Source organism: Psittacula echo, assembly GCF_963264785.1.
Source record: "Psittacula echo genome assembly, chromosome: 2".
In the NCBI taxonomy this organism is placed as follows: Eukaryota; Metazoa; Chordata; class Aves; order Psittaciformes; family Psittacidae; genus Psittacula; species Psittacula echo.
This window is the reverse complement of record NC_137737.1, coordinates 109,860,507-109,880,854: the sequence shown is the minus strand read 5'-3', so window position 1 is coordinate 109,880,854 and position 20,348 is coordinate 109,860,507. Positions and strand designations below refer to the sequence as shown.

Genomic DNA, 20,348 nt, shown 5'->3' with positions numbered 1-20,348 from the left:
AAACGACCTTAAGATCATCTAGTTCCAACCCTCCTGGCATGGGCATAGGCACCTTGCACTAAACCATGTCACCCAGGGCCCTGTCCAGCCCAGCCTTGAACATCACCAGGGATGGAGCATTCGCAGCTTCTTTGGGCAACCCATTCCAGTGCCTCGCTGCCCTCACAGTAAAGAACTTTTTCCTTATATCCAATCTAAACTTCCCCGTTTATGTTTTAACCTGTTACTCCTTATGCTACTACAGTCACTAAGACATCACTACAGTCCCTGATGAAGACTCCCTCCCCAGCATCCTTATAGGCCCCCTTCAGATACTGGAAGGCTGCTATGAGGTCTCCACGCAGCCTTCTCTTCTCCAGGCTGAACAGCCCCAACTTTCTCAGCCTGTCTTCATATGGGAGGTGCTCCAGTCCCCTGATCATCCTCGTGGACCTCCTCTGGACTTGTTCCAACAGTTCCATGTCCTTTTTATGTTGAGGACACCAGAACTGCACACAATACTCCAAGTGAGGTCTCACGAGAGCAGAGTAGAGGGGCAGGATGACCTCCTTCGACCTGCTGGTCACGCTCCTTTTGATGCAGCCCAGGATACGGTTGGCTTTCTGGGCTGCGAGTGCACACTGAAGCTGGCTCATGTTCATTTTTTCATTGACCAACACCCCCAAGTCCTTCTCCGCAGGGCTGCTCTGAATCTCTTCTCTGCCCAACCTGTAGCTGTGCCTGGGATTGCTCTGACCCAGGTGTAGGACCTTGCACTTGGCATGGTTAAACTTCATTAGGTTGGCATCAGCCCACCTCACAAGCGTGTCGAGGTCCCTCTGGATGGAATTCCTTCCCTCCAGTGTATCAACCGAACCACACAGCTTGATGTCACCGGCAAACTTGCTGAGGGCGCACTCAATCCCACTGTCCATGTCACTGACGAAGATGTTGAACAAGACTGGTACCAATACCCATCCCTGAGGGACACCACTCGTTACTGGTCTCCATGTGGACATTGAGCCATTGACCACAACTCTGCGTGCGGCCATCCAGCCAGTTCTTTATCCACCGAGTGATCCATCCATCAAATTGATGTCTCTCCAATTTAGAGACAAGGATGTTGTGTGGGACAGTGTGGATCTAAGAGATTTCTCTCAATTTGGACTAATAATTCTTTTTAATGTGGCATAAAGTGGGATAGCTAACGGATAAGTGCACATCTTTTGGGTGATAAATTGGCAAATAGCATGGGACATTCAGTTAATCACATGCAAAGTTACAGAAGGCTACAAACCTATCAGTTTGGATGTGGTATTTAGGTTCCTTTTTTAGATTCTTCAACAAGAATCCTGCAAAGCAGCTGTTGGATCAATGTGAAATACTCAAAGTTGTATTGCTTTTTGTCACATCAGGTAGCTGAGGTACGTAGATAAGTTTTGTGAAAATGAGCAGCTGTAAAGGACAGTATTGAAAATGCCATTGACAGATTTCTTTACATTTAACTGGAAAAGTTCAGGTCCCCTTGGAAAGGTTTGCATTGGTAATACAATTCTGTTTGCCAGATTATTTCTGGGCTAGGTGCCACACTGTGGAAGGTGGCTGTGTGGCTGTTATGTCTCTGTTATCCCTGGCTACATTGCCAACCAAGATCTGAGGCCAGTTCTTCACATCATTCTTATGCATCTGCCCAGTGGGAAGAGGTACCTTAGGAGGAGACAGACCATTTTAAAGGTATGAAAGTTGTTTATTGTAGGAAACAACTGTTTATGTTGGAAAACTTTGGACTATAAGGGGTCAGATGTTTTCTCTAATGATATTATAGTTTCAGTTTCACTGTTTTACATCTATCATGTGTGAGACTATTCCATTGCTTCAGTTTGAAAAGTCAACACCAGTAATTACTATTTTATGGTAACAGACTGGAGGACCACTGGAAGCAGACCAGTGATTCTGCATATACAGTATTTCTCCTTTACTTACCACTTCAACGCATCAGCGTTACCGCAAGTTCCGGTGGTATAGACACAGAGTTGAACATTTGGTTGTTGAACACCCTTTCTAAGACAAATCGTAAATTTAGAGGTAAAATCTATGTTGACTTCACATTAAGTGTTCTAGCTGGCTTAGTGGCAAGGTAAGACTCGGTACATGTTTGGATCCAATAGCCAAATTGGCACTAGTGCTTATGTGCTGATATGTGAAAGAGAAGAGACTGAGGCCTTTCTGAAGGAGTCTTATCTGCTAGAGTTGTTTGTGATTTGTGGGCTTCTGTTTTGTTTTGAGGTTGGGGTTTTTTAATTGTTTTGTTGTTGTTGTCTGGTTGGGTATTTTTTAGTCTATGAAGAAAATGATGACTGCATCAAGTATATAAATTGAACCTTGCTTCTTGATTCAGATTTAAGGCTTAGAGATATCACAGGTCATTTACACTGTCATATATTGTACTTGTAAAATGCTCTCCTGGAAGCTTCTTGGGTGTCTGGTATTCGTTTAGCTATTTCAGACTCTTACCTTTTAGCATTATATTAATCTCATGCCATAAACATCCACCAACAAATAGAGAGATACTAGCTTTATTTATCAGGAAACATAGGCAGTGCTCCAGACTGGGCCTCTTTATAAAGAATGCATTTCTTTTGGCTTTTGTATAATTTCGTAGGTATAATGGCTGACATCCTGCTGTGGGCAAAACAGGTTTGTCTCATGGAATTTTTGTTAATTACTGCCAATTAAGACAACCTTTTGATTATTGGGGATGGGGAGGGGAGAGGCAATTAGATAAACACTAAGGGAAATGCCTTGCTTCCCCCTTCTCTAATCTTCTGCAAGCTCATCTTTTGTCGTACATCTCTTCCCCCATTCCTAGGCTAAGCTTCCTTTGTTCTCACTGTGCACAAAGCTCAGTCCATCTAAATTCCTTTGGTGAGGCAACAGGAGGTGGGAAAGGTCAGGGCCATACCCAAGGTTTCTCTCTGCTGCTGCTCCTCCTCTGTACTCTTCACTGGTTTCTGCTGGATTGGCCACAGGCCACAGCCCTGTGTGGGTAGGAGGACAGGGGAAGTTCCCTGACATGGATGCGTCTTGGGCCCCAGCAGCTTTGGAGCCATCTATGTTCCTCTGTTGCTTCTCGTGTATCTCCTCTATTTCTTCACCAATATGCTTGAGCAGAAACACCATGTGCCATTTTGGGTGAAATTTTGGCACGCAGTGACTTGTTTCCATCAGTCTGAGACGCATCAGGGACTGGCTATGACTTGCTCAGGACAATTCATGGGCTCCTCCTGCACTGGTCCCCCCTATACCTCTCTGACACCAAAACCCTGGAGTGTACACTCAGTACACCCCAAAGTGTGGCTTAGCAAACACTATAAATGGCTGTTAGCGAACAGCTATGATTGTTTTCCCAGCATATTCAAAATTTGGTTCATTTATATAATCTATACTTTTTAGGTGGCCTCTTTTTTCTCCTTTGTATGTATATAACTGTTTGTCCTTGTTATGTTTTGACTTTTACATTTGTATGTAGTGATCATATATAACCAACAATTTAGGAATCCTTGTCTTTTCATGTGTTTCTCCTTTTAAAGAACATAACTTTTGGGTTTTTTTCCCCTAGATTGTGGATTAATTTGGAGCTTGTCTCTGGTTTGGTTTTTTTCCCCCCAAAGTTTTTACTTTTTTATTTAAAAAAAAAAAAAGTTAAAAGCTTTCTGTTTAGCTGTTTTTAACCTCCAGACATGCTTTCATTGTGAATGTGCAGTGGCTGTTTCTGAGAATAGTGATTCTGTTGTGCTCTTCAAAATTTTGATGATGACAAAAGCTAGATCATGATTACAAGCTCAGGACTGTTGCATCCTGACTAGAAAGAAGTGCAGCAGGAGGGCCAGCAGACCCCCCTGGATGGATAAGGAGTTGCTGAGGAAACTTAGAGGGGGGAAAAAAGAGGCTTATAAAAGGTGAAAGCAAGGACAGGCAGCCTGGGAAGAATGCAGGGATGTTGTCCGGGAAGCTAGGGACCAGGTTAGGAAAGCTAAGGCCCAGTTAGAATTAAACTTGGCTAGGAATGTTAAAGATAATAGGAAGGGATTCTATAGGTACATTGCAAATAAAAGACAGACTAGGGACAATATGGGCCCTCTCCAGAAGCTATCAAGATAACTGACTACCCAGGATTTGGAGAAGGCTGAGGTTCTTAATGACTTCTTTGCCTCAGTCTTCATTGGCAAATGCTCTGACCACACCACCCAAGTCTTGGAAGGCAGACACAGGGACTGTGAGAATGAAAACCTTAGGATCACTGAAGGAGAAAATCTGGTTCAAGACAATCTTAAGAACCTGAATGTACACAAGTCCATGGGACCTGATGAAATCCATCCGCGGGTCCTGAAGAAGCTGGCAAATGAAGTTGCTAAGCCACTGTCCATCATATTTGAAAAACCATGGCAGTCAGGTGAAGTTCCCAACAACTGGAAAAAGGGAAATATAACCCCCATTTTCAAGAAGGGGAAAATGGATGACCCAGGGAATTAGAGACCAGTCAGTCTCACCTCTGTGCCTGGCAAACTCTTGGAGCAGATTCTCCTGGAAGGCATGCTAAGGCACATGAAAAACAAGGAGGTGTTTGGTGACAGCCAGCATGGCTTCACTAAGGGAAATCCTGCCTGACCAATTTGGTGGCCTTCTATGATGGGGCTACGGAACAGATGAACAGAGGTAGGGCAGTTGATGTCATCTACCTGGGCCTCTGCAAAGCATTCAACACTGTCCCACACGACATCCTTGTCTCTAAATTGGAGAGACATCAATTTGATAGATGGACCACTTGGTGGATAAAGAACTGGCTGGATGTCCGCACGCAACGAGTTGTGGTCAATGGCTCCATGTCCGACTGGAGACCGGTAACGAGTGGTGTCCCTCAGGGATTGGTGTTGGGACCGGTCTTGTTCAACATCTTTGTCGGTGACATGGACAGTGGGATTGAGTGCACCCTCAGCGAGTTTGCCAATGACACCAAGCTGTGTGGTTCGGTTGATACGCCGGAGGGAAGGAATTCCGTCCAGTGGGACCTTGACACACTTGTGAGGTGGGCTGATGACAGCGTTATGAAGTTCAACCATGCCAAGTGCAAGGTCCTACACCTGGGTTGGCCCTTCTTTTGATGCAGCCCAGGGTACGGTTGGCTTTCTGGGCTGCGAGCACACACTGAAGCCGTCTCATGTTCATTTTTTCATCAACCAACACCCTCAAGTCCTCCGCAGGGCTGCTCTCAATCTCTTCTCTGCCCAACCTGTAGGTGTGCCTGGGATTGCACTTGTCATGGTTAAACTTCATAAGGTTGGCATCAGCCCATCTCACAAGCATGTCAAGGTCCCTGTGGATGGCATTCCTTCCCTCCAGTTTATCAACCGAACCACACGGCTTGGTGTCATCTGCAAACTTGCTGAGAACGCGCTAAATCCCACTCTCCACACCGCTGATATGGATGTTGAACAAGACTGGTACCAACACCAATCCCTGAGGGACACCACTTTGCTGGTCTCCATGTGAACATTGAGCTGTTGACTAAAACACTGTGCACGCAGCCATCCAGCCAATTATTTATGCAGGTGGTGGTCTGTCCATCAAATATGTGTCTCTCCAGTTTAGACACAATGATGTTGTGGGACATGACATGAAAGTGGTATTTTCAAACTGAGAAATTTTTTAGATTTGCCTAAGTTTACAAAGGATGCAGCCTCTTAAATTCAGACACAGACAAGAAAAAAGTGTTTATCTGCATCTAGGACTGCCATACTTGGTCCATGAACGTACTCAGTAACTTATCTCTAAGTGACATGGAATGGACCTGCTGCCTGTAGATACTGTAGTGCTGAGCTCACCAGAGGAAAGGCAGGTGTAGATCTGCCTGCGAGGCTGTTGTAGTTGGCTTAGTTAAGGCTCACTCCTGGAATCCAGGAGAGAGCTGGAAGGATGAGGCTGCCCCTGCTCAGTTAGCAGGCTGCAGTCTTGTGCAGGCACTTCGTGTGCAGGCATCCTAACCGACTTCTTTCTGCCTTTAAAGTAGATGCTGCACTGTATGTAAGGTTTTGAGAGCAGAAGAGCTTTCTTGGAGGTAGAGAAAACAGGGAAGCTGTAATTATACCTGAAGGGAAAAGATGCTTATCTGTGCTTTCAAAAGTAAAACACTCCAGTTATTCTGTAATAGCCATTAAACTTGAATGGCGCAGTAGGAGGTTAGGTTTATAGTATCCAGATTTTCTGCTGCCTATTTTCCTTGCTCTGAGTATTCATTTATTTTTTTCCTGCACGGGTTTGTGATGTAGTAATGCATGTAATGTGAAAGGCTAAGTTGAAGAGATCTGACCATAAAAGAGTTAAAAAGTAATAATTACTCCAGACCTCTAAGCCTGGCCATCAATCTCTTAATGTCATCTTCATTTGTTTCAGTTGTACCAGGTGCTGTGAGAAACTTAATGGTTTTGCTGATGGATGCTAACTGTGTCTTTACCATAGTTGCAACTAGGGAGAAGGGAACTGAAAGGGTGAAAGCAGGCTTCTAACAAAAGCTTAAGCAGTGTTTTAAAAATAGTTTTGTGAGTCTGAATACAAGGGATGGAAAGAAAAGAGGTATGGGAACTGATGAGGGCAAGCTGCTACGGGAATGCAAGAGTTTCAGGGGAGAATCTGACTGAATGTGCAGAAAGCACCTGTAGGAGTCATGACTGCAGGACTGACGGGATTGTTGGAGTCAAACAGGATTTGAGTTGACTTTTGAGTTTCAAAGACCTGGAAAGGCAGAAGAAAATACAGATATTTAATTTATCATTTTGAGAAAGAGATTAGTGAGGATGGATGTAGAGGCATATGAGTCTATGGTCTATGTGGAAAACAGGATAGAAAGTCCAAAGCTACAGAAATATGTTCAGAAGTTGGAGGTAGCAATGCAGCCACGATCATTTAGGTTCAGAAGAATACACTTCAGTGGTTTAACGGTAAAGAATTTTCTAAAAGAAATCTCAATTATTTTTTCTTTTTTTTTTTTTTTTTTGTTTGTTTGTTTCTTAATGTATGATATACTTGAAGAGCAGAAACATTAGTATGTATCCAACATTAAGAAATAATTGGTTGGTTTAATGTCTCAAAAGGGTGCAATTAAATGTGGAACACCCTTTAGATCATGACTGTTGCTGTTGTAGTTGCATAGTCTGTAATAGAGCTGTTCAGCCTTGTTTCTCAGCCTTCAAGGTGATTACCGGTAAGACAGTTCCTCCTGCGCAAAATTTCTGTTGCTCATTAGAACATATTTTAGGCAGGTAAAAATCCAAACTACTTGAGTACAGACAGTTTTGGCTAAGTTGAGAAAGCAAATGAAGTTAAGTTCTGGAATTAAACTGTTGTGAATTAATATGAGAAAAATGTTTGGTCACTTCCCAGTAGTTTGTGGCAAAGACCACTAGTTTACTTTGTGGGTTCTGTTTATTTATCTGGGTATTTTATGGAGTCCTTAGTTATCATAACTGAATAACCTGCAAATTTTGTAGGCATTTGGCATAGCTGATGATGAAAACTTTGTTATCACCACAACGAGCAGGAAGGAAATTACAGAAGACAATTTCAGTAAGTATCTAAGATAGGAAAATAAATATAGCTGTTTCTTCTATTCATTGCAAAGACTGCATGATTGTTTATACTCTGTGACATGCAATAATTAACTGGAAGCATAAATCCTATAGTAGTTTGCCAAGAATTGTTACAAAATTGAGTTTTACAAGCAAGTTTTTAACAACTACTCATTAGTATGATGACAGTTATACAAGGTGATCTTCAATCTTTTGTCATAAGTTCTGTAAATGGTATGAAAAAATGTCGTGTAAATACCTATTGCCTGAGAAAAACTTGCATTAGTAAGCTTGGAAAAGTGAAAGGATTTTAAATTACATGCTGTTGCTAGGATGCTGAGCAGTCGATACCTAAGAAAATACAGAGAACACTTGTGACTAAACCTGTACTAGTTTTGAGAGCAGAAGTTGCCTGATGCAGTGCTCTTCAATATACTTTGTGTTTCATCTTCTCTGCAGGCGAACTTGTTGGAGATGGAATTACTTTATATTTGCTACAGTCAGTTGATCAAATGCTGCTTTCAGCAACCAAGGAGCGGATTGACTTCCTGCCTCACTACGATACCCTTGTCAAAAGTGGCATGTATGAGTACTATGCCAGTGAAGGGCAAAATCCTTTGCGTAAGTACTTGCCAAAATCATCTTGTGTAAATTATGTTTATATGTTGTATTACTCAGAGATTTTGTATCCAGGTCAAATCAGCCTTCCACAGATGAATATACTGCCTTTTACAATGTGGCTTGAATGTGAAATATAGCAGCATCTTTGATAGGTTTGTGTTCCAGAAGTATTGGAACAGGAGGAAAATAATTGAAACAGGAGAAGAAAAGATTTTGATTATGTCTGTCAGTGTCTGTGGGCGTAGATAACAACATTTTTTGACAACTTGCTCTAGTTTTGAAGTATTTGAAACTTTTGTTTGCGCCCATCTGGCAGTATCATCAACATAGATTTTCTGTTTTCTCTCCCTGCAAACTCTTGCCCAAAAGCCTGAAGCATATTTATTTATGAGACAGAAAAATGATTTAAATATAGTATGTCAATGTTGTCTTTTGAAGTTTGCTGATTTTTTTAGTATTAAAGCAAACTTTACTAAGGGAAAAGTAAATTCTTACATTTTCCTCTGTCATATTACTGCTAAAGCAGCTTTGCTAGGGTGCTTTAAATCATCATTATAGAATCATAGAATAGGTAGGGTTGGAAAGGACCTTACAATCATCTAGTTCCCTGCCATGGGCAGGGACACCTCACACTAAACCATGTCACCCAAGGCCTCATCCAGCCTGGCCTTGAACACCGCCAGGGATGGAGCATTCACAACCTCCCTGGGCAACCCATTCCAGTGCCTCACCACCCTAACAGTAAGGAATTTCTTCCTTATATCCAATCTAAACTTCCCCTGTTTAAATTTAACCCGTTACCCCTTGTCCTGTCAGTGAACAAGCTTCAGGTGTTTGTGAGAAACTTTTCATATGCATTTAAGTCAATTCTTGGTCTTATCTGTACTCTGTAATAGTTGACAAAGGGAAAAGGATGATTCCTGCTCCGAGTGTACTGCATGTGTTCATATTGCTACCGCAAAAACCTTTAAAATGTCCCAAAAGTTCTGGTACTACTTCTTGTCATAACTCTTCAATCCCAAAGACACTACAGTGATCAAGATTATGAACAGAATAACCTTTAGATCTTCTTCTGTAATGACATTACTGGCATATTTTTAACTCATGTGCTACTAAATCTCACTCTTTGAGACCCTAGTAGAGTAATTGTGCAATTCTGCAACACATCCATAATTGACATTTGCAGAACAGCTATATTAGACTGTCTACTTTTGTTTATTATGTACTGGAATTGACTTATTAGAGCAAATAGCAATTTTTGAGCATGTGTAAGTGCACTGCAGCTGATGCTCCTTTTTTAGAACATCTCTTAAGGACATGCCTAACCGGTTTCAAGTTTTGATGAAGGGTCACTGTTCTTTGGTATGGAGTAGTAAGGATAGATGACATAACTGGTGCTCAACTCTTGTTAGCAGTGAAGAAGTTTGCAAAGGAACTGAGAACTGTTTTTATACTTCGAAAACAACTCGAGGGAAAATGGCACATGCTTCAGTTTTGCTGTATGATACTAATACGCAGCGGATGGCCAGTGTAATTTACACTGTAGCATTCTGAAGAACGTTGCAAATGAAATTTTATCAGAGACTGAATGGAAATATCTATTCACTAGGGCTGATCAGTTGGAGTGAATTACTCCAAACTTGATGTATTTTTCCAGATTGACGCCATTGGCCTAACTTAAATGCAATTTTTCACTAAAGTCAAGTAGTCGTAACTTTCATTAGATAAGGGCTCCAAGTATTTTTAATGTTTAGAAACACAAACTTGTGTGAGTAGTTTGGCTGGCTATTTCTGGTGTGTATTGCCATGTAACTGATAAAATTTTGGTTGTATTTACCATTCACTAAATTATTTAACCATTTTTACAGTTTTCTTTGTATTGTTTTAGTAAACAAATAACTTCGTAATTTGGAAGTTGTACAACGTATCCATTTAGTTTTTTCAATGAGTTCATTCTTCCTCTGTATTTTTTACAAGTCAGAGTCAGTTTTTTACCTGCTTGACGCTTTCATATGAATCAAATTCGTTCCTAATCATGGAAAAGAAGTTTGTCTTGTGGTAAGGAGTCTGTTAGTTCATCACTGGTCATAGGTACTTCCAATAATTCTATTCTTACATCAACAGGTTCAATGATGAAACAAATCATAACAGTATAGGTACACGTTGTTTGTTTTGGTTTGGTTGTTTCTTTCTTTTTTAAGTCAAGATGTGATATAATTTTGATGGTTCTGATAGTGCTTAGCTCTTGTCTGTAATTTTGGGAATTGCTCAGAAGAAACTACTCTGTGTGTGCCTGTTTTCTGAGTGCTGTCTTTTGAGAACAAGATTTTCATAGGTTTATTTTTCTTCTATTTCTTTAGCATTTGCCCTTGCTGAGTTGATTGACAATTCTCTGTCAGCTACATCCCGAAATACTGGTATTCGGAGCATACAGATAAAATTGGTAAGATAGAAATATGATACTTTCTTCAGGTATAGTTTGCATTATCTTTTTTTTTTCTGGTGCTCCTTGGTTTTTGTTTATTGTTTCTTTTCCCAAAAAACAGTTATTTGATGAATCCCAAGGAAAATCAGCTGTTGCTGTGATTGATAATGGAAGAGGAATGACTTCTAAACAGCTTAACAACTGGGCTGTGTATAGGTTGTCAAAGTTTACAAGACAAGGTGACTTCGAAAGGTTAGAACGTTTTGATCATTTTTACAACAACTAGCAGACTCTGTGAAGGTTCACAGAATATAATTTTTAAGATACATCTCTATAACAACAGCTGAAATCTGTCATTCTGTGATTACAAATAAATAGACACCTACTTTTTGTAGGCAGGAAATAGAGAAGCTTCATAACACAAAACTGCTCTTATGATACTGTGAGAATGTTGAGGTTTTTATTCTTGTGGCTTTTTCTACACTGTCTTTGACTGCCTACATATGCTTACGCACATTCTATGTTCTGCAGAGGTTTTTTACAGTGTTTTCATTTATTACCTGAAAACCTTTTAGTAGTTCATTAGTAATGCATTTTATGTCTGTTACGCTACTAGACTAATGGATACAGAGATTTTGTTTAGTGGTTTTTTTCTTCATTTGGTTTTTTTTTTTGTGGTTTTTGTTTTGTTTTGTATCTTAGTTGTGTATCATTTAATGTAATATTATACCTGAAGATGACTGTAGTTTTTGAAGGAGTTCTTTTGAAATGGTCTGCATTTAAAGAAGAAAGTAGAGGTTTATGGTGGGTTTTGCTACCTAGACGAATTAATTTTACAGTTTTGAATCTGTTCTCTTCTCAAGAGATCTTCCATGTGCACGGCCAGGTTTAACCTTAGTGTACAAAATTCCAGAAAAGCAGTTCTGTACAGTTCTTGAGCTTCAGTCACTGTTTTAAATACTTTAAATCTAGGACAGTCAATGTCAAGATGAGAATCACAGCCTAGATACATATGCGTGTAACTAATTTGTCTATGAGAAACTAGAGTAAAAAGTAATGGGACAAAGGAATAGTATAGCTGAGGAGGGGCTTTTTGCATTGGAAGCATCCTCAAATAGAATCACTAATATCGAACAACTGGAGATAATGGCATAAATAGTGATTCTGGGTCATCTAGTCATTTGTAAAAAAGATTCAGAGCTTTTTTATTGCTGTAGGTGAATTTAGTAACAGTAAAAATGTATAGTATTTTTAAGCTACAGGTTTTAAAAGTGGGTTGATACCATTAATGGGAGCATAGCTGTAAATTATACCAGGATACCATCTACACCTTGTTTTCATTTGGGGCTGCTACGATTTAAAAGCAGATGTTTGTCCTACTGTTTGCTTAAACTAGGTAAAACTGTTTGTCTATCAAAGCTGATTTAAAAGACATGGAATTTAATTGCTGATGGCATATATAGTCTTTCCAATAATGGTTGGCATTATTTCCCATTTTGGCTCAGAAGTATTTCTGTGAAAGGATGATGTCAGAAAGATGAGCTTTCTGTTTTGTAAACAATTTTCTTTTGCAGCGGCTTTGCATTATCTTGCCATGGTCAAAGGGAGAGCGTTGAGGGATTTGCCTTTTTACCTTCTACCATTAAAACTGTGCATAATTACTGTACTTGTCACACAGACCTGTTGACTATGTCCCTGTTGCAGAGTTGTCACTGGAAAACAGTTTTCATAGTAATAGTTTCTTTTTCTATCAGATTCTACCTGCCAGATATTTTCCTCTCTTTCATCTGAACTTCAGTTTAAAAACAGTGTACATAGATCATAATAAGCAAAAGAGTCAGATGAAAAAGTTGAACTTGTATGACTGAATAAGATCTGGTTTGCTAGAAGGACAGAAATGTCTCATAAGATAACTTGGGAAAAGAGTTTCTCAGTCACCATCCTTTTAAAAAGATCACATCAAGAATTTTAGGCACATATATCAAGTGTTGCCATTATAATAGGTTTAACATAAAGGAATTTTTAACAGTGACTATAAGAAGAAATTAATACAAGCTGTTTAGATCAGAAGTTTATTTTTTTAAAATTACTTTTGTTTTGAGTAAATGTATTAAAGGCACTTTTACTCTCAGTGATCATTCAGGTTATGTGCGCCCTTTGCCAGTGCCTCGTAGTTTGAATAGTGACATCTCATATTTTGGAGTTGGAGGCAAACAAGCAGTGTTCTTCATTGGACAGTCTGCCAGAGTAAGTAAATGTCAATCTTTATTTTAAAGCATTTTTACATGATCATACTATCCTAGCTTTTAATCCCAGACTTAAACTATTTTATGTTAATTTTAAATCTTATTTTGCTTTTAAATACTGTTTCTTTAATACAATCAGATGATAAGCAAACCTGCAGAGTCTCAGGATGTTCATGAACTTGTCCTTTCTAAAGAGGATTTTGAAAAGAAGGAGAAAAACAAAGAAGCAATATATAGCGGATACATTCAAAACAGAAAGGTAAATAGCTTTCCTACTTTCTCTTTTTTAATTGAAAGCATTTCCCGGGTTAATATGGTTTCACTTTGTAATATTCTTGTACTACGTGTCTAGGGCTATCTTTGTCTTACTGAAACGTTTGCAAATGTAAAGTACAAAAGGAAGCAATGGGAAACTTGAATAAACTATATCATAAGGCTTTATTTGTATGTGATCCTTTTTTCTCTTTTCAGTTTGAAGGACAGAAATGCCGTATAATTTGATGTATCAGGTTACAAAAAATATTTTAAAATACATTTCTAACAACAGCAGCTGTTTTTTCATGTGTGAAACCTAAAGAAAAATGTCTGTTCTGTGAATTAGTAAAGGATAAATTAGAGAAACAAGCTGTGCTTATGTAGAGGAACTAACTGGCATATTGGGGAAAGTCCAGCCAGATCAACAAAACCCAGTGGTTTCACAAATCTTCACTAATTTCGTAAAAGAAATGAACTGTTTAGTTTAAACGAAAATGAACAGTCCTGATTGTTTTCATGAAGAATAAAAGGTTAAGTGAAAAGCTGTAAGATAAGGAAGAAGACTGGAAAGAACTGTCCTTTGGACATTTTCGAGCAAGGAGATAAAGGCAAAGATATAGCAAAAAGTGCAGATGGGAATGTAAGTGGGTGCTGTGTATAATGAGGTAATCAGACCTTGATTATAGGGCATATCTTGTGGGTAATATCAGTGTTCTTGGCTTTTTGTATGGGTGAAAGGAACAGGTGGTAAAATAAGGTTTTTATTATGCCAGTCTTGGCTCAGTGAATTGTGACAAAGAGTGAATCATCAGAAATAGGAGTTTTATTTTTAATAATTATAGAGATGGGAAGGTTGAGATGGGAAGGTAGAGGTGGTAGAGAAGGTAATTGAGATGGGCATAGAGATGACAGAGAAGGTAATAGAGATGGGAATAGAGATGGCAGAGAAGGTAATAGAGATGGGAATAGAGATGGTAGAGAAGGTAATAGAGATGGTAGAGAAGGTAATAGAGATGGGAATAGAGATGGTAGAGAAGGTAATAGAGATGGGAATAGAGATGGTAGAGAAGGTAATAGAGATGGGAATAGAGATAAAATATAATATAATAGACAAAATATTGGGTTTTATATAGAGGGCACTAATGCTTTCCCTCCCCATTTGATATTATAAAGGGAGGATGGGAGAGAGAAAAGTAGCAAGTAAGCTAACACGTTAGCCAGAGGAAACTAGCTGATAGAGATGCATAGCTACTACTAAAGAATTCAAGGAAGTGGTGCAATCAATTGTTTGAAAAGATGTGGTAGTAATACAAAATGAAAGTTAAGCTGACACAGTTTAAAAAGACCCAAACACTTGCATGTAAAGTTCTATTAGAGGTAAAAAATAATAAAATAATAATAAATAAATAAATTAAAAATAAAATAAAAATAATAAAATAAAAAAAATAAAATATCCAGGAGGGAAGAGATGATGTGAAGTACTCAAGTAATAGAATTGACGTGAAGATAACGAATAGGCAACTTGAGTCTAGGAAATTTTTACAAATCATGGAAATAGCTAGGCCATATCAATATGAAATTAAATGTGTGAATTTGTCTCTTTATAGTATTGAAAAATAGCCTGCAGTGCACATGGGTATCACACGATGCCACATTAAACATGATTAAATACATTTCTAGGCTGAGCACTTCAAATGCTGTGATGAAAGTGACTTGAAAATGGACTTGATCAGGGGTGTCAGATTCTTAGTTTGTTGATTTTAATTTGTAAGCTTTCATTTTAAGCATTAATCCTTGTAATACTTGGCATCGTGTGTTCTGTATTATTTTCCTGTTGTGGGTTTTTTTAATCCCTTTCAAAGCTGGTGGGAATTCGGAAATTCAGTTTACATTACTGCTCTTATTATTTTACTTTTTTGTAGCCATCTGACTCTACTCATATCACAAGTGATGATGAAAGATTTCTTCATAATCTAATATCAGAAGAAAGGGATAAAGAGAGTTTCACAGCAGTTGTCATTACAGGTGTACAGCCAGATCACATGCAGTACTTGAAAAACTACTTTCATCTTTGGACAAGGCAGCTGGCGTAAGTTGTTGATTTTAAAGATTTGATTTAAAAGTGGACTGCTAACAAAGTCAGATAATGATGAATTACTGCCTTTTCGTATTTGGCCGTTGGGTTTAGTCCTGTTGAGGCTCTTGATATGTATATATTTTGATGCCACAATTAGTCTTCCTAGCTAACTGGTTTTACAGAAACTGAATGGGGGCCCCCCATCTAAACAAACATCAGTTTCAATGTCACGTTGTTGTTGTTATAATCATATCCAATTTAATAATTCTATTAATGTAAAAGTTACATCTCTGATTATTAATAATGTGATAAGTTACTTTTCTGATAGCTGCACTCATAACCTTGATATCTAGTTTTGTTTGTATTTACAGGGTTTGGGTTGGTTTTAGTTTTGTTTTTAAACAACAACAACAAAAAAGCTGCTGCTTCCTCCCAGTTTAGGAGGGAGAACAATATATGATACTATCCACTCAATACTAAAGTGGTATCATCAGTGGGCTTGCAGAGCCTGGAGATATCTGTGGTATCTGTGAATTGTATGGGATTATCTGGTAAGATCATCTGTCAGTGTAAACTGAACTGTGAAATCATAGCCTAATGTTAAAATCTGGCAAACCATAGATCTTTATTTTCAAGATCCAATTTTACTTTGCCGTTACCTGCAATCTAATAGTAATAGATAATATGAGGATTAATGTGAGGATTAATGTAAGGATTAGATAATACCTTATTATATGAAAGTAATTCAGTGTTACATGTAAGAACTTGTGGCTGAAAACATTTTTAACCTCATGAAAATATAGGGGTACTTCTAGATAGATACCGTGATTGGTATCTTGATAGATAACTTGGGTCCATTAGGTCTTAGTTATCTAAGATACCTTAGATAACACACACCTAAGAAGGTGGTGAACACCCTCTTAGGTGTGTGTTATTTCATTCCAGTGATCTCTTGAAGGGAAAGAAATGCCTTTATTCGAGATGAAACCCAGATGCAGTTATACAAGTATATGCCTTGTAGCTGTTACAGTAAAACCAATCAGGTTTAGCTTCCCAGTGATATGCAGTTCTGCATCACTATTTCAGTGTAATGCTTGAACACCTCCACATACCTTTCTGCCACACCTTGTGCCATACATGCATACCAGTTTCATTCTGCTTTAATGGCCTACAGCACAACCCTCATATTGTTTGATATGCTTTGAAGTGGAGGGAAGGGAGATGAACCCCCAAAATAATTATGTTTTAAGGTCATGAGAGCACCATTTGAAGTCTGGAAGAAATGCAGACAAAACGCTAAGCAGTTTGGACGTACCAGTCTGGTCTGCTCTGAAGTCCTGTGCCAATGAGACCACGAGGAGCTTTTGTCTGGGAAGCAAGATTTCTCCTTGGGGTGCATTCTGTTCACTTCTGCATGTTAGAAGCAATGCAATTATAAACACTTGCAGATGCATGTAACATCCTTCATTCATTTAGTCTCATTGACTTGTGTAATCTCCTTTATTTGAAAATCACCTGCGTTGGGTTTAAGGACTCGGTCTTTGAAGTTGGAAGAATTAACTAGGCTGCTGAGAAGTTGAAGTGAATGGATTTAAATTCCTCAGTTTTCTCAAACTTCATGTTTCTGTGAAAATAATTAATTTATCTGACCATGTAGATTTTTGGGAGTTTTCATATAGGGTGTCATTTTTTAATAAACCACTTGTTTGTTTAATGTTTCTATTATGATTAAATGATAAATACAAAACTGATACTGGAAACAATATGTGGAAAGCTTTTTGGCTTTAGTTCTTTTTCATCTCCAGAGTGCAGAACGAATTACAGTAGTTTATTATTTTGCACTTTGATATAAAGGATCTGTAACAGTGTAACAATTATTTTTTTTTTCACTTACATATATAATTTTCCAATTCATAATGTTTATAAATATAAAAAAAAAATTATCCTAATATGATTCTGCATGGAAGAGATGAGAGTTGAAAGGAGCAAAAAGGAGTCATATATGTTAGTAAATATTCTGTACCAGATATACATGTTGTCATGGAGTTGATTTGTAACAATGCAGTGAACCAGTTGTATTTTAATAAAAATATGGTTTATTTAGATTTTTGAAAGTAATGATGTGCAAATTTTTTAATTTTACTTCCTGAGATTTATTTTTCATTTTTATTTCAGACACATCTATCACTACTATATCCACGGACCAAAGGGAAACGAAACTTACGCTGCTACAAAAGACATAAGCCCTTTCAACAATATTGACATTCAGGTATAAGCTTATATACTTACTAGTCAAAATTATTTTTGATGGCAACTTACTTTATATTGTGCCTGTTTGTCTTTAATCGTGCATTTTGAACTACAGCATTTAAAGATATTTATGTAATTTAATTTTTTAAAAGTAATACTATTTATCATTGCAGTATAGAAACTAAGTCATTTTTCTAACAGTTAAGATAAATGTCACAAATGCTAGTTACTGTAGGTTTTTTGGTCTAAGGAAAATCAATTTGTTTTATATTTTTTCCAGATTTCAATGTTTGAAAAAGGAAAAGTACCAAAGATTGTCAATCTTAGGGAGATCAAAGATGACATGCAGACATTGTATATAAATACTGCAGCAGACAGTTTTGAGTTTAAGGCACATTTTGAAGGAGAGGGTATAGTGGAAGGCATCATCCGATATCATCCCTTCCTGTATGATAAAGAAACATACCCTGATGATCCATGTTTTCCATCAAGTGAGTGAAATATTTTGCTGCTCATCAATCCTATAATAGGCAATCGTACTACTCTAACTGTTTTAATGAAATCAAAATAATAATATTCAATCCCTGTTTAAATTTTTTCCTTAACTTTCCTTAGTTTTTCTGCTTGACATTTCTTAAAGAGGAAAAAAGAATTAATCCTAATATTATATATAGCTTAGCTTGATATCAAGTGTACTGCTACTCTGCCTATCTTAGTAAGTGTAGATTATTGTTAACTTAGACTACGCTCAGTTTTGATGATAATATTAGGGAGATTTATTCTTGGAGATTTATTCTTATTATTTAAGAGATTTATTCATGGAGACTGTCTTCTTTTTAATCAAGAATTAAATGATGATGATGATGATGATGAAGAAGATGACTGCATTATAGTAGAAAAGGGTGCCAGAGGAAAAAGGCCTATTTTTGAATGTTTTTGGAATGGAAGGTTAATACCATACACGACTGTGGAAGAGTAAGTGGTAATCTGTTTCTACAGTGCAAACCAGTCTGTTTCTGTAATGTAAACCTCTTTATAAAGAAGGGGTTTAATGTCTGTCTTCTTCTGTTTTAAGTTTTGACTGGTGCGCTCCTCCAAAGAAGAGAGGATTGGCACCAATTGAATGCTATAACAGAATTTCTGGTGCATTATTTACCAATGATAAGTTCCAAGTCAGCACAAACAAACTCACTTTCATGGATCTGGAGCTGAAGCTAAAAGATAAGAATACTCTGTTCACGAGAATCTTCAATGGACAGGTAACCATTCTGCTAGGTATTTCTTGTTGACAAATTTTAATGCGTATGATGTAGAAACCTTTACACACTGGGCATTTGTTTGTGTCACTGATTACCTGGATTCTGAACAATTTTCACCTTGAGCGCTTTTACAAGACTTTGTAGCAGATACTTCTGTTTTAGTGAGTTTTAGTGAGTACTGAAGTTTCAGTTTTAGTGAGTACTAAAGCTGACTTACACCTGTAAGAAAAAATAAAATTCAGTCTGTTTCCTTTTGTTTTCTTAAACAATGACTTTTGTTGTTACATAACAGTTTTTGTGGAAAGACTCTCTTCATATAAGAATATGGGTGCTGGGGGAAAGGGGAAACACTTTCTCTGAAGTATAGCTTTCCTAGAATTTTGTAATATTTCCAAGAAGAATCTGTTTTTGTTTGAGTGCAGTATCGCTGTATTCGTAGTTGTTCACACTTCTGGAGTTGGCAGATTTAAATTTTGTAATACATTAACAATATGTATTTATTTTGTAATCTATTTATAGGAGCAGCGAATGAAAATTGACAGAGAATTTGCTTTGTGGCTCAAAGACTGTCATGAAAAATATGACAAACAGATAAAATTCACAGTCTTTAAAGGAGTAACTACACGTACTGATTTACCATCCAAAAGAATGCAGAGCCCTTGGACAATTTATGCAGCAATAGAGTGGGATGGAAAAACATACAAAACCGGACAGCTGGTTAGTTAGTTGTTCATTTTGTAATAGAGCATTTGAACCGTATAAAAGGCAAATACTATGCATTTGATGCAGAAGTGATGTATTTATGTTAATTGCTGTCTTCTCAGGTGAAAACTGTTAAGACTCTTCCAATATTCTATGGAACTATTGAGAAATTTTTTTTGTATGGAGACCATGATGGGGACATATTTGCCACTGGAGGAGAGGTTCAAATTGCTTTGGTAAGACGAATAAAAAGGATTCACACAGCTAGTGTGGATGGAATCTTTAAACATAATCCTGGGTCAGATGTATTTAAATGACATTGAAAATTACTGTGGGGGTTTCTTTAGAGAATCAGCAGTCTAGAAATAAAAGAACTACTCAATTCCATTAGTTTTAATCTAAATATGGTAAGATTATTATTCATTATCAGTGACCTCATTTACTTAAATTTGCATATGAAATAGAGTATCACAGTTGGTATCAATCACATGTTGTGCATCCGTTCTTAACCCTTGTGATTTCAGCAAATTTTAGTATGGTGTCTTGTGGTGTCACCAGGTAGTTATTTGTTACGTTGCATTATGTCTATGCTGACTTGTTTAGTCCCTTCATAGACATGTATTTCTTATTTGACATACTATAATCTGACTGTTTATAACTGTACACAATTTTTTGCTTCAGGAACCTCAGGCATTGTATGCTGAAATGAAGACTATTCCAATCTCAAAGCTTGACAGAACAGTGTCTGAAAAAGCTGTTAAAAAATACATAGAGGATGAAATGGCAAGGTAAGCTCTAATTTGTAATTATTTACTTGTAGTGTTCCTAATAACAGTTTTAGGATTTCTTCAGGGAAATGAGAAAGCAGTCAGCTATTTCAGTAGAAATAAAAAAACCGCAGAACTCAAAATC

General features: G+C 37.7%; 1 protein-coding gene across 3 annotated transcripts in view; it reads left to right on the top strand.

The window, feature by feature from the left end:
- The window catches only part of SMCHD1 (structural maintenance of chromosomes flexible hinge domain containing 1), a 71,888-nt gene that overhangs the window by 8,780 nt on the left and 42,760 nt on the right, over nt 1-20,348 (top strand). For all 3 annotated transcript variants that reach the window (XM_080609826.1, XM_080609825.1, XM_080609824.1), the window contains exons 2-15: nt 7,524-7,599; nt 8,061-8,222; nt 10,583-10,665; nt 10,769-10,899; nt 12,780-12,894; nt 13,033-13,152; nt 15,071-15,237; nt 17,401-17,494; nt 17,756-17,966; nt 18,321-18,450; nt 18,551-18,734; nt 19,254-19,451; nt 19,559-19,672; nt 20,118-20,224. In XM_080609826.1, coding sequence (XP_080465952.1) covers nt 7,524-7,599; nt 8,061-8,222; nt 10,583-10,665; nt 10,769-10,899; nt 12,780-12,894; nt 13,033-13,152; nt 15,071-15,237; nt 17,401-17,494; nt 17,756-17,966; nt 18,321-18,450; nt 18,551-18,734; nt 19,254-19,451; nt 19,559-19,672; nt 20,118-20,224 — 1,892 coding nt within the window. The remainder of the gene's footprint in view (nt 1-7,523; nt 7,600-8,060; nt 8,223-10,582; nt 10,666-10,768; nt 10,900-12,779; nt 12,895-13,032; nt 13,153-15,070; nt 15,238-17,400; nt 17,495-17,755; nt 17,967-18,320; nt 18,451-18,550; nt 18,735-19,253; nt 19,452-19,558; nt 19,673-20,117; nt 20,225-20,348) is intronic.